At 37.6% G+C, this 14934-nt stretch overlaps 2 protein-coding genes across 4 annotated transcripts; both read right to left on the reverse strand.

Moving 5' to 3' along the window:
• Positions 1-771: 771 nt before the first annotated feature.
• LOC127976744 (signal peptide, CUB and EGF-like domain-containing protein 2) lies at positions 772-8082 on the reverse strand. The gene is made up of 9 exons (XM_052581367.1): positions 7694-8082; positions 5899-6042; positions 5654-5792; positions 5478-5566; positions 4975-5038; positions 2264-2352; positions 1956-2068; positions 1577-1733; positions 772-1448 (listed from the first exon to the last, which is right to left on the reverse strand). The coding sequence occupies exons 1-9, from the start codon at positions 7740-7742 to the stop codon at positions 1291-1293; spliced, it is 1002 nt and encodes a 333-aa protein (XP_052437327.1). The 5' UTR covers positions 7743-8082; the 3' UTR covers positions 772-1290.
• A 304-nt stretch (positions 8083-8386) lies between these two features.
• On the reverse strand, positions 8387-14229 carry LOC127975995 (cytosolic 5'-nucleotidase 1A-like). Of its 3 annotated transcripts, none has more exons than XM_052580092.1 (6): positions 13925-14229; positions 11743-11910; positions 11432-11561; positions 9973-10095; positions 9689-9879; positions 8387-9548 (listed from the first exon to the last, which is right to left on the reverse strand). In XM_052580092.1, the coding sequence occupies exons 1-6, from the start codon at positions 14009-14011 to the stop codon at positions 9180-9182; spliced, it is 1068 nt and encodes a 355-aa protein (XP_052436052.1). In that variant the 5' UTR covers positions 14012-14229; the 3' UTR covers positions 8387-9179. The 3 variants fall into 3 exon arrangements, with proteins under 3 accessions (XP_052436052.1, XP_052436053.1, XP_052436054.1); XM_052580093.1 differs by lacking the exon at positions 13925-14229 and adding an exon at positions 13630-13915; XM_052580094.1 differs by lacking the exon at positions 13925-14229 and adding an exon at positions 13630-13915 and having other exon boundaries at positions 11743-13420.
• Between the last annotated feature and the right edge of the window lie 705 nt (positions 14230-14934).

A 14934-nucleotide genomic window follows, 5' to 3' on the forward strand; every position in this document is an offset into this window, starting at 1 on the left:
ATAATTATATTTTATATTATTTACACATAATACAGAGCAATTCCACTTCACTCCACTCCTCCACTTCCAATTAAAGTCCATAAAGTGACATGACCTACTCATGTTTCAATAATAATAATGATACCAGACTTTCAATTATTTCACCTTTAAGCAAAAATATAGGTTACAGCCAGGCATTTACAATGAAAGTGAATATGCCCAATCCATTATTGTTAAAATACTGTTTCAATAATATAGTTATCAATATTATTCTATTAATGATCAGGCAAGTTTAATATATGTTGGTGGTCCTATAGTGAGCACATTATTATTGTCTTCAACTGTCACAATTTGCCATAGGGCAAACTAATTCAGGACACCAAAACAGTGATCAGGCTCCACATGCCAGTCCAGAAACTGGATGATTTTAGGAACCCTGGGGCCTTGGTTTGCAGGAATTAACAGAGCGACCTCCAGTGGAAGAGGTCTGGATTGACTGTCCTAGAGTAGATGGATACTTAAACATGTCCACACTGCTGACAACGGCAGATTGTCTACTTACAAAACATCTGTTTTTACACATTTTATATAGGTATATTCGGTTTACGTATACTGTATATACCTATGGTGCCTTATGATGTTCCTGTTTTTATAAAAGTGTCTTTGATATTTTCTCTATAACCAGTAACATGATGTCATATGGCAGTTCAGATATTTAAAGTACATGTTGGGAATTCCCGAAGGGAAGTTTCAGGAATGGTCCATCAAACTTGCATAAACAAGACATCACACTTTTATATCAAAGTTGTGAAAAGATGTTTATTCCAATACAACTTTAGAAAAATTTCCAAAATATTTTGTTTTAAAAGTAGCCTAATGTGACATCACATGTTATATACAAGATATACTGCTAATTAATATAATACAGTGTACCTTGAAGACCCTAGGTAAACAAACAGTGGTACCAAAAAAATAAAAATAAAAAGTAAACATCTGTGAACAAAATAAGCATAATCCAGCAATTTAGTCCAAAATCCTTTCAGTACCATGGCTTAACATATCCGGTGCAAAATCCCCACCCTCCCAAAAACAAATGGTTTATCATAATTTCCAGACTCCAAAAGCAGTCAGAATCAGAAGAGACGTGACTCCACAACATGGTCAGTAGTAAACGGGTTTTAAAAATGGAATGCAGAAAAGGGTCTCTTCATTCCTTAAATATTTAATAGTATCTTACCAATATAAAGTTCTAAATAGAAACTTTCAGACAAAGTCTGTGCAGCTGAAAACGGGTCAGTGTACTTGGTAATGTCACCAGCCTGCATAAACAGGCTCTGCATCACACGGGATCCCATAGAAGCGGCCAGGTGGATGGTCTTTTCGCATGAGAGGCGTCCGAGCAAGGGAAAGCTCGCTGTCATTATCTCTTCTCTTCCGCAGAACCAAAACGATGATGAAGAGAAGACACACTGCGGAGGAGAATTTAAGAGAGTGACAACTGATCTTTTGCTAAGCCCCACCGTAAATAAGCAAAAAGACTTTTATCTGTAAACTTGGAAGTTTTTCTAATTTTGGTGTGTGATGTAAAGGTTTATACCTCCTCCTCCAATAACAAGCAGTGCAATGGTAACAGGAGCAAGTTCACACGTCTCCCCTGCCTTTCTGAAGAAGGTCTCCATGCAGTAACCAGGAGCCGTGCTGCCCTCAGGACAGAACGCATCAGTGGGACACTGGATCGGATTTACATCAGGACTCTACAGACAGACAGAGGAACGTTTATTTTCTTGTATAAACAAGGAAATATAAAAAAAACTACAGCATAAAATTGCATGTAGAAAGAGGAGACCACAAAGTCCAGTGTTAACAGTAAAGACTGTCTGAGTGTGTGTGTGTGTGTGTGTGTGTGTGTGTGTGTGTGTGTGTGTGTGTGTGTGTGTGTGTGTGCGTGTGTGCGCTTAGAGGAACTAATCACTCACTGGGCAGTAGTGGTTTTCAGGACACAGGTCACAGTTCTCTTGGCCCCAGTGGATCTGATAAGAACCACTGCTGCAGATCTGACACTTGGTTTGTTTGGAAGGCTTGTGCATTCCTGTCCAAAAAAAACCAAACTTGTATCACTGAACTGAACTTGTATGACGCTGATATGATCAATTTTATCATGTCTATCATATTTCTGAGTAACAGGGATTTATCCGTCTCCAGAGATTATATCACAAAACTACATTTGATTAGCTTAGATTTTCATATAATTTGAGTAAGCAATGTGGCTGAAAGAAGAAGATACCTGGGCGACAAGGCGTACATTCTTTGGAAGCGGTCTGTAGAGCCTCTGAGCCTGCGGGACAGACCCGGCACTGAGTACAGCTGGAGGAACTAGCAAAAGAACAGAGAGGAGGCAACAAAGAAAACGCTTTTACAAAAAATTCTGACCACTGACATACTAGGAATACAAAAGCACAGCAGTAAAATTTAACAAGTCAACAGAGACAACTTCATCAAGTGTATAAAAATAGGTGACTTATTAATAGCCATATAATTTAACCTTTTTTAAGCAAAAATGCATCAAAACTAAATCTTCATACACATAAATACATATATACATACATATATATACACACACACACACACACTCAATGGCCCCTTTATTAGGAACACTTCGCTAGCACCGGTTGGACCCCCTTTTGGCTTCAGAATTGCCTTAAGTCTTCACTATCAAGTTAGGCACATTAACCATAACTCCTTCAAAAACAGCTAGAAGCCTTGGAGTTATGATTGATGATCAGCTGACTTTCTCAGACCACATTGCTAAAACTGTCCGATCCTGCAGATTTGCTTTATTCCACATCAAGAAGATCAGGTCCTTTCTTTGGGAACATGCTGCACAACTCCTTGTTCAAGCTCTTGTTCTGTCCAGGCTGGACTATTGCAATGCTCTTTTGGCAGGTCTTCCAGCCAACTCTATCACACCTTTACAATTAATCCAGAACGCGGCAGCAAATTTTAATTTTTAATGAGCCAAAAAGAATACACGTCACACCTCTGTTTATCAATTTGCACTGGCTTCCAATAGCTGCTCGCATAACATTCAAGGCATTGATGTTTGCATACAAAACTACCACTGGCTCTGCACCCATTTACCTAAATTCATTACTTCAGACTTATGTGCGCTCTAGAAGCTTGCATTCTGCAAGTGAACGTAGCTTGATTGTGCCATCCCAAAGAAGCACAAAGTCTGTTTTGAGGACTTTTAAATTAAATGTTCCCTCCTGGTGGAATGAACTCCCCAACTCAATCCGAGCAGCTGAGTCCTTAGCCATCTTCAAGAATCGGCTTAAAACACATCTCTTCCATCTTTATTTGACCCTCTAACTTTAACATTCACTATTCAATTCTATTCTTAAAAAATAAAAATAAAATCTACATTTCTAATCTTTTTGTATTCTAGTTTCTTTTTATTTATTATACAATTATAAAAAAAACTAACACTAGCTTCCTCTATTCTTTTTCTTTTTATTATATTATTTAAAAGCCCTCGCTACGGGTGCTGTGTTAAGCTGACTAAGACTTGTTATAGCACTTGTATATCATTGCTCTTTTGTTGTTTTTGATTGCTTCCACTGTCCTCATTTTTGAAGTCGCTTTGGATAAAAGCATCTGCTAAATGACTAAATGCAACTGTAAATTTAAGTCTTCATGTCATAGATTCAACAAAGTGTTGGATGTTGACATGATCACGCAGTTGCTGCAGATTTGTCTGCTGTACATCCATGATGTGAATCTCCCGTTTCACCACATCCCAAAACTGCTCTATTGGATTGAGATCTGGTGACTGTGGAGGCCATTTGAGTAAAGTGAACTCATTGTCAAGAAACCAGTCTGAGATTATTTGAACTTTGGGACATGGTGCATTATCCTGCTGGAAGTAGTCATCAGAAGATGTGTAAACTGTAGTCATAAAGGGATGGACATGGTCAGAAACAACACTCAGGAAGGCTGTGGTGTTTAAACGATGCTCAATAGGTACTAAAGATGCCCAAAGTGTGCCAAGAAAATAACCCCCACACCATTAAACCACGACCACGAGCCTGAACCGTTGAGACAAGGCAGGATGGATCCATGCTTTCATGATCTTTACACCAAAATCTGACCCTGCCATCTGAATGTCGCAGCAGAAATCAAGTCTCATCAGACCTGGCAACGTTTTTCTTCTATTGTCCAATTTCGGTGAGTCTGTGTGAATTGTAGTCTCTGTTTCCTGTTCTTAGCTGACAGGAGCAGCTCCTGGTGTGGTCTTCTGCTGCTGTAGCTCATCTGCTTCAGGGCTTGATGTGTTGTGGTTATTTGAGTTACTGTTGCCTTTCCATCATCTCTGACCAGTCTGCCCATTCACCTCTGACCTCTGACATCAACAAGGTATTTTCGCCCATACAACTGCCACTTACTGGATATTTTCTCTTCTTCGGACCATTCTCTGTAAACCCTAGAGATGGTTGTGCGTGAACATCCTAGTAGATCAGCAGTTTTTGAAATATTCAGACCAGCTCTGTCTGCCACAAACATCCATTCCACAATCAAAGCCACTTAAATCCCTTTTCTTCCCCATTTTGATGCTCGGTTTGAACTTCATAAAATCATCTTCATGATTGCCTAAATGCACTGAGTTGCTGCCATGTGACTGGCTGATTAGCAGTTTGTGTTACCAAGCAATTGAACAGGTGTCCCTAATAAAGTGGCTGGTGAATGTATGTATGTATATATATATATATATATATATATATATATATATATATATATATATATATATATATATATATATATATATATATATATATATATGTGCGCACACATACAATAACTAAATGTTATGAAACATCCAATGTTTCATTTCTTCATTAAAAAAAATGTAACAAGTGTACACAAATAAAAATGAAAGTGTATATTACTCAAAGCCTGAGATGTAGTTTTTATGTTGCAATGTTCAGAAAAGGAACTTACTTGCAGGAAGTGCCTTGTGGACATGGGTTACAGGATGTTGAATTTTGCAAAGATGTGTAGAAACCTGAAGCAATAAGAAAAAAAAAAAAAAAAAAATTTTTATATATATGTATATATATATATTTTTTTTTTTCAAATGCTTATTAAAATGTTTAATTTCAGATTACATTTTACATCTCATAGAAGTAAGGTATATAATACTTACATAGTTTTATCTTTTTATGGATAGGTATACTTTTATATGAAATATAATCATTTTAATGATTCCAGTGTTATATCATAATACACAAACACACACACACAAATACATACATATATACACACACACACACACACACACACACACATACATACATACATATATATATATATATATATTAAAATAAAAAAATAACAATTCTAATTACCCCACAATATATTTTAATATGTATTTGCATATTTTTTCTTCACCCTCAATATATCAAAATAAATAACTGATAAATGAATGAGATATCACTTGTTACCTGGTGCACATGCTGTACAGGAAGCAGAGCCTGTGTTATTGCTGTAGGACCCAGTAGGGCACGGCTGGCAGACAGGGCTTCCAGTGACACTAATGAAAAAATGATTAAAGCATGGTTGGCATGGAAAGACTGCGTATGCTTTGAATAAAAAACAGTGTAATACTTTCTCCTCTCACTTGCTGTAAAACCCAGATGAACAGGGCACACAGCCCTGCTGTCCTGCTAGAGGCTGATAGAAACCCTGGACGCACAGAAGACAGGCTCCGGGTAACACACACAGGCCTGCCTCGGGACAGCAGGAACACAACAGAGTCTCTGAGACCACCGAAAGAGAAAGTGCATGTGTCAACCTCAACTTCTAAGGCAACATGAAATCAAAATGAACCCAAATTCACATTCTTAACACACAAAAAGCCCCCACCGTTATCATAATAAGAGCCAGGAGTGCAGGCCGTGCAGGTGGAGGTGTTGAGGCCGGAGCAGCTGGGAGCAGCAGTGGTCATGTTTACACTGACTGTGGTGATGGTCACAGCAGGACTGAGTGTTGTCTGACTCATCACCACTCCTACACAACCATAGAGGACAAACTAGAGTCAAATAAATCATATGACAATCATCTTTAAAGCATAATTATGCTTTTAAAAGCATTGGTCACCCAAAACAGTCCATCATTGTGTAATTATCCACATGTGATTAACAAAATCCTTATGTAATTATGTAAAGCAAAAAAAAAAAACCCTCTATTCATGCTTCTATTGTCCATAAAATGAATACAGACAGTGACTTAAGTTTAAAGCACCAAAAAAAATAACAAAGCGCAAAAAAACAAACAAATCCTGTGCGCCATTAAGTGCTAAGAATGCAACCAAAAAATCTTTTATTTGAACAATTTTTTAATTCTTTCCTCTCAGCTTCCACAAAACTAATAAGTAGCACAAACATTTTCATCACTGATAACAATAATAAATGATTTCTTAAGCACCAAACCAGCCTCTTAAAATGATTTCTGAAGGATCATTGAACACACTGAACAAGCTGAAAATTCAGCTTTGCCATCACCAAAATAAAGGACATTTTAACATTTATAAAGACAGAATTTTATTTTAAATTATAATTAAACCATTTCACAATATCACTGTTTTTACTGTATTTTTGATCAAATAAATGCAGCCTCAGTAGCATATACAACCGTTTCAAACCCATCTTTTAACTGTTGTGTTGATGGTCATCTTTACTGAACCAGACCGTACAGTAGTCTTATGTGAACTGTAAACGTCGTCTTATAAAGCAAAAAGGAGTTATTGTTTTTTTTTAATTAGTAAATATGACAAGATTTCTCTATTTAGCCTACATACTGCTAAAAGTCTTGGAGTGTTTTGTTAAAAGGCCTATTGTAATAGCATCACATGAATCATCCTCCCATTCCTTCGATTGTCTGTTGGTGTATACTGTAAATGGCACCGCATGGATGTTAACCATCAGCAGAAAGGCAAACAGAGTCCTTATTGTGAATGTAATCACATTAGCCATGAGGCTGGTCACCCACATCGACACAAGCTCCCGCTGAAGAAATACAAGTGTTCAGAGGAGACGGTCATATGACTCGATTTCACTCCAGAAATACTGAGAACAAGTCAGGGACCTAGAAACCATGCGTCTGTGTGTTCTCCTCAAGCTTTTATGACTTACTTAAGAAAATAATAGTTTAGCTACTCTTACTGACTTGTTAATAAACTTTTCAGACCATTTGAATGTCCTTTGAAAGGGTAGTTTGACAAATGAATGAATCAGAGGTCATAAACATAAACACGACTACAGAACACTGCTGTCACTGTACGACATGACAATAACTCAAGTACTCTGTGTTTACTAAACAGCAGAGCTATATTGTGCTGTTGATTTTGATCTAAAGATTTGCAGGTTTTGGCCTGTCTTCGTAATCAGGAGGAATGTTGTTGGTAAAAAATCTCAACGATGTAATAAATGTGTCTCTGTATTGAAAAACAACAAACAAACACAAATGTACAGGGTTCATTCACGAAGCGAAATGTTGCTGCCGTTCAAAAGGTGAAACCTTAAATTTTTTTCTTCACGATCATGACACTTCTATGCATTTTAAAATATCAGTTCAAAGATAAAAGTTAAATATTAAAATGCGTTTTGACATTGCGTCAAGTCACATTTATCTGTTAATCTGCTGTGAATCGGTAACTCACCCAAAACACAAGCGGTGGCGAGAACAGACCAAACTCCCAATCGCTCCATGATCCAGCGGTTCACCACATCTGTCTATCCATCTGAACTCATCACGACAGACCACATCATTACTGTATTATTGGGAACTGTTGAAGATTTCTGCTCTCATTCCCTCTTTCGTGGGCTAGTCAATGTCATATGACACTAATCATGTGATTAGTCACATTCCTAAACAAAGACTGAAACGATTCACTGTTACCGTACTGTTTGTATCATCTACAAACATTCTGTAAACATGAACTAAACTGAGCACGATGCAGAAGTTAAGCGAACTATTTAACTTGAGTGACACATTAATGAGCTCGACGCGAGTTAAAGGTCCAACAGTTTCTGAAATGACGACATTTCTGAAGTCCCGCCCTTTAAACGGTCGACAGGACCTGAGCGTCACTATGGTAAATGTAGTTCACACACACACACACACAATGGTAATTTTACGTTAGGGGTTATTTGAAGAAGTTAAGAAATAGTGATATTTCTGTCATTTCACCACAGGGTCATTTCTTTTGCTTAGTTTACACAAGCAACCAAGCAAAACTATCAAAGCTGGATTACTTTCTCTCACTGTCCAATCTCCATTTCAGATAGCTGGGAAAGTCTTTTACCTGGACTACTACTTCAATATTTTGCACTCAAATGAGAAAGAGAGAGAAAACTGTTTATTCACTGTTTAATATGGTGTTTAGTGCAAAACACTGACTTAAGCATGCCCTGAGTAACACACAGGATTTCACAAACACGTGAACCAAATGTGTAACACTGATGGATTTAAACACTGAAGAACTGATGTACACACATAAAGGTTTCAATACAGAGTGTAAAACAGCCCTTTACAGTAAACAAGAACAGAGATGGTGATTCAAAACCAGACCATTACAATATAAAAGCTGAAAATGTGCATGGCTAAAGCCTATATTTATGATATCCAACACGCACTTGGTGTATTTTAGCTTTAGCTAGACTCTGGCATAATAAAATAAATAACATTTGCTATTACATTCGAACAGAAAGTGTAACAATTTAACTCAACAGTATAATACCAACTTTTGCCTTTCTTTTTTTATGGCTTGATATAATGTAGTAAACAACTTCAAAACTATGATGTTCAGTGCAAAGGGTCTGCCACTAACAAACTGGCCTATGTTTGGGAGCTGGAAAAGCAACACTGGCTATTTTAACACAAAAAAAAAAAAAACTTAAAAATGGCTGGTAGCCACTGACTTCCATAGTACTTTTATTTTTTCCATACTATGAAAGTCAATAGCTACCATCAGCTGATTGGTTACTAACATTTCTTCTAAATATCTTCTTCTGGGCTGAACAGAAGAAATAAACTCACACAGGTTGGATGTGTAAATCTAGGAGTAAATGATGAGAGATTTAAAATTTGGGGTTGAAACATCCCTTTATATAAACTCGTCACAGCCCGGATGAAGAGAGCAGCATTCACTCTGGCATGTCTTTTTTTACATCCCTCGCTGTCTTTGATTGACTCTTCTGGGCAATCCCATAGGGAACATGAGCCGCCACAGTCCCAAGTTCTGCCGCTCCCTTCACGTGGAACATTTGATCGTCAAAGAAGATGTGAGGTCTGATCTTTTCCAGCATGGGGCCTTTAGGGGCTCCTGCTAGGAAGAGGGCCTCATCTGTCTCCAGACCCCAGGAGCGTAACGTCTTGAGGGCCCGGGTGCCTGAACTGGCTGCACTGCGAGCTGTAACCAAATAGGTGCGGATGGGACAGTCCAGGCGCTGACCTTTGGCATAGAATTTCTGTTGCAGCTTCCCTAGAGCTTCCAAGAACCCCTTAAGTGGTCCCTATGAAAAATAGTAAGGTAACAATTCACTGTTGTCAGATGTATAATATCTGTTTTCTTGTGAAAAAGTGTCAGTATATGTTTTACAACAATCATTCACATCATCAGTGGAGTTTAAACACAGTATATTGTTGAACATACATGATCAAGAGGTTTATTTTCATGGGCTTTCTCATGCTCATAGAACTTGTCCAGTCCGTGGGCTTTGTAGATTATCTCTGACTCATCTGAAAAGAGAACGGCATCTCCATCGAAGGCCACTCGCAGCTGAGTCTCCGACAACTCACAACAAGTGATTTTTCCAGGTGAGAATACTGTTGCTGCTGCAATTCCTAATAAGAAAAGAATTTCATATAGAATCAAAATTTGTATATTTATGATTCTAACATTAAAAGTTAATTAATTCCCCAAACCACTTCACTCACCTTCTTCAATGGCTTCTCTAACTTTCATTGAATCAGCTGACAGATAAAGGTTGGCGTGGTAGGCTTTCAAATACCCAATAAGACTGTTGCCTCCAGTCATACAAAAGCGCTCTATAAATAGCTCTGAAAAAAAAAAACAACAACACAAGTTAGTATCTTATAATATATTTTAATAACTACAATGAACTCAATTAGTGAATTATTTCTACATCCATACCATCTATCTGTATCTGGACTTGTGTATTTGTTTTACAATACAAATTTGTTTTTACAATATAAATTTAGTTTTATTAGCGTATAATGATAATTTATTTATATCAAAACCACATTTTTCATTTAGTAATTTCTGAAGGGATGGTCTGCTATATATCCTTCAAATTCAATTTTACTAAATTTGTATACATTGGTGTTATTTATATAAAGCAGAAATAACTTTGGACCCAGTACTGACCCCTGGGGGATACCACAAGCAATGCTCAAGCACAAAAATTAATATTCCCCCCAACTTTACAAACTCAATTGATGCCAGTTATGTTAAACTGTTTGATCTGAATCCATATTGACTGGCAGAGAGTAATTTATATCTGTCTAAAAATTCATAGTAAAAGAAAATTCTAGAATTTTGGAAAATTATGGAAGTAGAGAAACAGTTTGAAAAATGAGATCTATCCCCAGTTTTGTACAGTGGAACCACTATTTTATAATTTTAATGGAAATTTACCAGTTTGAAATGATAGATTACAATTCTATAAAAATTATTGGCATTGATATCCCCTCAATGACCTTTATCACAACGTCATTACAATCAGTCACTGTTTTATATTTATATTTACAATGTAAGGAAAATTTAGCTGGAATTCCTTTCAATTAAATTGCAATTCCAATCTTCCAATGACATTGGGTCTTGAATTTCTTTTGCCAATTTGGCCCAACACTCACTAAAAAAGTTATTAAAGCTATTAACCACATCATCCATATTATCCTTTATATGTTGTTATCAATATAATATTACGGGTAACTTTGTTGTCCAGTACCTTTTTTAATAATACTATTTAATATAGCCTACCCCATATTCCTTGAATGTTGTTTTTATTAATACTAATATTTTACTGTAATATTCCTTTCACAAATCTGTAAGATATGGGCTGTTTTCTCTTAAAGTTATTGTCATAAACTGTAAATATTGGTAGATGATCACTACTGTCATTTATTAATAGTCAGCTCAGCTGTATTATTTTCAATATCATTAGCAAATATGTTATCAATCTGAGTGGCACAATGGAGTGTAATTCTACTGGGTTCAATAATGGTATTTATACAGTATATATATAAACCCTTACACTACATTCCATTAATGATTTTGTCCGAAATTCTGTATCTTAATAAAAATTTTTACCAGAAAGAAAGAAATCTGCATTAAGACTAATTAGATGATAAATACTGATATATTTTGACTTACGGTAATGGTTAATTGAATTTATGAGCCGAAGTCCCACATGAGCATGATTGCTGGTCATCAGAACCACGTCAAAGAGCTCTTCACTGTCTGGATAAAGCTCCCTGAGCCGAATGTTCACTGTCTCCACTGCCTACACAACACAGAAAAATAACATTTCCCTCTATATCCATAGCTTGGATAACTGGATGACAGAAATTCATATTTTCTTCCCTTAAGTTGAGATAACTGTAAACTTTTTTTAAATTATTATTCGTATTAATTATATCATTGCTAATTACTGATGTGTGTGAATACAATAGAACAGGTTTGACCTTAATGAAGGGGAACGCAGGTCCGGGTGCAAATGGCTCGATCTCATGTTGGATCTGATATTTCAGGTAATCCTCCATTCCCTGCTGCTCATAAATGTCCTGCTCTCGATCCATATTGAAGAGGGCACGGGAGGACACGGCGATGGTGATGGCATTCTGAGGCTTTGGCTGAATAAACATATTACATACTGGAGGTATAGGCCATATATTTTTGGTTACTATTTGAGTGTTATATCAAATATATTTCACATTTTGCAACAAAAAGACAGACAGACAGACAGATACAGTGGGGAAAATATTTGATCCCCAGCTGATTTGGTTAGTTTGCCTACTTACAAAGAAATGGGTCTGTAATTTTTAATGGTAGATTTGTTTTAACGGATAGAGACAGAAAACCAACCAAACAAAATCCAGGAAAAAAACATTATATAAAGGTTAGAAATTGATGTGCATTTCAGTGAGTGAAATATGTATTTGATCCCCAGGCAAAACATGACTTAGTACTTGGTGCAGAAACCCTTGTAGGCAAGCACAAAGGTAAGACATTTTTTTTAGTTGGTCACCAGGTTTGCACACATCTCAGGAGGGATTTTGATCCACTCCTCTTTACAGATTCTCTTCTAATCCTTTGTTTCTTGGCTGTCATTTCGCAACCTGAAGTTTCAGCTCCCTCCACAGATTTTCTATAGGACTGAGGTCTGGAGACTGGCTGGGACACTCTTTACCTTAATGTGCTGATTCTTGAGCCACTTCTTTGATGCCTTGGCAGTATGATTTTGGGTCAATGTAATACTAGAAGACATATCCATGACCCATCTTCAGTGTTCTGGCTGAAGGAGGTTTTTGTCCAAGATTTTACAGTACATGGCCCTGTCTGTGTCCCTCAATGCTGTGGAGTCGTCCTGTACCCTTAGCAGAAAAACAGCCCCAGAGCACAATGTTTCCACCTCTGTGCTCGACTGTAGGGATTGTGTTCTTGGGGTCATAGTCAGCATTTCTCTCCCTCCAAACAAACACGGCGAGTCGAGTTAATGCCAAAGAGTTCAATTTTGGTCTCATCTGACCACAGCACTTTCTCCCAAGTCTTCTCTGAATCATTTAGCTGTTCACTGTCAAACATTAAACGGGTCTGTACATGTGCCTTCTTGAGCAGGGGGATTTCAGTCCGTAGTGTGTTACCAATGTTTTGTTTAATGACTGTGTCCTAACTGCGTTAAGATCAGTAACAAGCTCCTCCTGTGTAGTTCGGGGCTGATCCCACAGCTTTCTCATGATCATCCTTTCCCCGAGAGCTGAGATCTTGCACAGAGCTCCAGATCGAGTTCAACTGATGCCTATTTTGTATTTCTACCATTTCTGATTAATCAACAGTTGTCTCCTTCTCACCAAGCTTCCTGCTGATGCTCTTGTAGCTCACTCCAGCAGATCTTGTGCAGATCTACAATCTTGTCTCTGACATCCTTTCACAGCTCTGTTGTGTCGCTCGTGCTGCTGGGAGAAGCTGGGATGGAAGATACAGACTGTGGACAGGTGTCTTATACACCTAACCAGCTGACATTAGGAGTAACTTCTTAAAGTGACCGGACTAAACTGTGTTCCACAGGGACACGTGACCAATCTGTGGGAGCCAGGATTCTTGCTGGTTGGAAGGGGATCAAATACTGATTTCACTCCCCCACTGTAGATAGATAGATAGATAGATAGATAGATAGATAGATAGATAGATATGAAAAAACGTGTTTAAAAAAACAAACCAAAAATAAAATTTCTTTTTCGTAAATCGCTGCGGAATCTACATTGTTGACAAGTTAACCGAACCTAAAAGCAAGTAGCAAGTAGGAGCGCGTCTTCATGTCGTTTTTTCTATAAACGTTCAATCGCTCATACCAAAGTCTGCGCTGCGGTTTTATCACGGTCCATTGTCGTCTTCTGTAAGCTGTCTTGTTATTCTGTTTGCTGATGCACTGTTGAATGCAGTTTAATTCCTCAGCAGCATCACTGCAGCTAAACGCTCGCGCCATCGCGTCTGCTCAGTGTCTCGCTGCAGGAGGCGAGGGTATTTTTAGAGCCCTTATCAAATGCTGACACCTCTGCTGCGCTCAACACAAGCTTCAATGCTTTCACTCACAACCGATAGCTACTGTATGTCGCTATATTACAAGGAACTTGGCTATAGACTCACCGGTGTAGGTTTCTTGCTGGGACTCGACTGGTTACTGGTCTCCTGCTCCCCAAAAGTGTGCATCTCTTTCGTTAGTGGTTTATTCATGATCAACAGCTGAGAGATTGATGCTCAGAAGAGCCTTGCTCTGTATGACCTTCACACACACACTGACTGGTACTGGGCAGACACATCCCCTGAAGCAAAGCAGAACCCAAAGAGCAATCAGATGAGCACACACGGATTTAGATGTGCATGTTCGTCATCCTCATCTCCTTCCCACATCACATCTCCATCATCTGCTGCTTCCGGGACTAGTGTGGGTGTACATAGTGCATCTACAAATGGAGGAAATGTATTTTGGACTCTGGGAATCTGATGTTAATTGCACATCTCAGAAAGGTCCATAGAAGAGAGGAAACCCCCTTCATGATCAGCACTAATGCACAAGAGCACCTCATATAATGACTCCAAATACATACTGAAGTGTGCAATGTATTTTCATGAGGCTCAAAAATGGAATATGAACAAGTTCATACAGTACTATACAGGTGTGGTCAGAGAGACTTCTCTTATTGTCTCTTATGCTCATCAACACTGCATTTATTTGATCTCAAATACAGTAAAACAGACTTATTCTGATGACTGCAATTTAAAATAATTTATTCTTGTGATGTAATGCTGCATTTTCAGTATTACTCCAGTCTCCTTCAGAAATAATTTTAATATTTCTGATTTGCTGCTCAAGAAATATTTATTATCAATTTTGTGAAGAGTTGCGCTGCTTAACATTTTTGTGGAAAAGTCAGGATTTCCAGATGTAACTAAAAATATATAAATATGTAAATTGAAGCAAATAAATAAATAAAAAGTAACTGAAATAGTTACACTACTCATTAAATTTTTAACAGGGTAACTTGTAATCTAACACTGTGCATTAATGAAAACTCAATAATGATTTCAGCAGTTAGTCCAACAAAAATTGGGGAATAAGATAATATATCTTGTGACACCATTTGTACTCGGAACAA

This window comes from Carassius gibelio, chromosome B17, assembly GCF_023724105.1.
Source record: "Carassius gibelio isolate Cgi1373 ecotype wild population from Czech Republic chromosome B17, carGib1.2-hapl.c, whole genome shotgun sequence".
Taxonomy (NCBI): domain Eukaryota; kingdom Metazoa; phylum Chordata; class Actinopteri; order Cypriniformes; family Cyprinidae; genus Carassius; species Carassius gibelio.

Bases quoted from the DNA above. Each gene is read 5' to 3' on its own strand.
- LOC127976744 (XM_052581367.1), bottom strand. From the start codon at position 7,742: ATGGAGCGATTGGGAGTTTGGTCTGTTCTCGCCACCGCTTGTGTTTTG. The intron at 2,353-4,974 runs GTAAGTTCCTTT...TTCTTTTGCTAG, and splicing joins CCACAAGGCACTTCCTGCAA to TTCCTCCAGCTGTACTCAGT. The intron at 1,449-1,576 runs GTATAAACCTTT...TCTCCTCCGCAG, and splicing joins GCTTGTTATTGGAGGAGGAG to TGTGTCTTCTCTTCATCATC.
- LOC127975995 (XM_052580092.1), bottom strand. From the start codon at position 14,011: ATGAATAAACCACTAACGAAAGAGATGCACACTTTTGGGGAGCAGGAG. The intron at 11,911-13,924 runs GTGAGTCTATAG...ATGTTTATTCAG, and splicing joins CCAGCAAGAAACCTACACCG to CCAAAGCCTCAGAATGCCAT. The intron at 9,549-9,688 runs GTATGTTCAACA...TATTTTTCATAG, and splicing joins AAAATAAACCTCTTGATCAT to GGACCACTTAAGGGGTTCTT.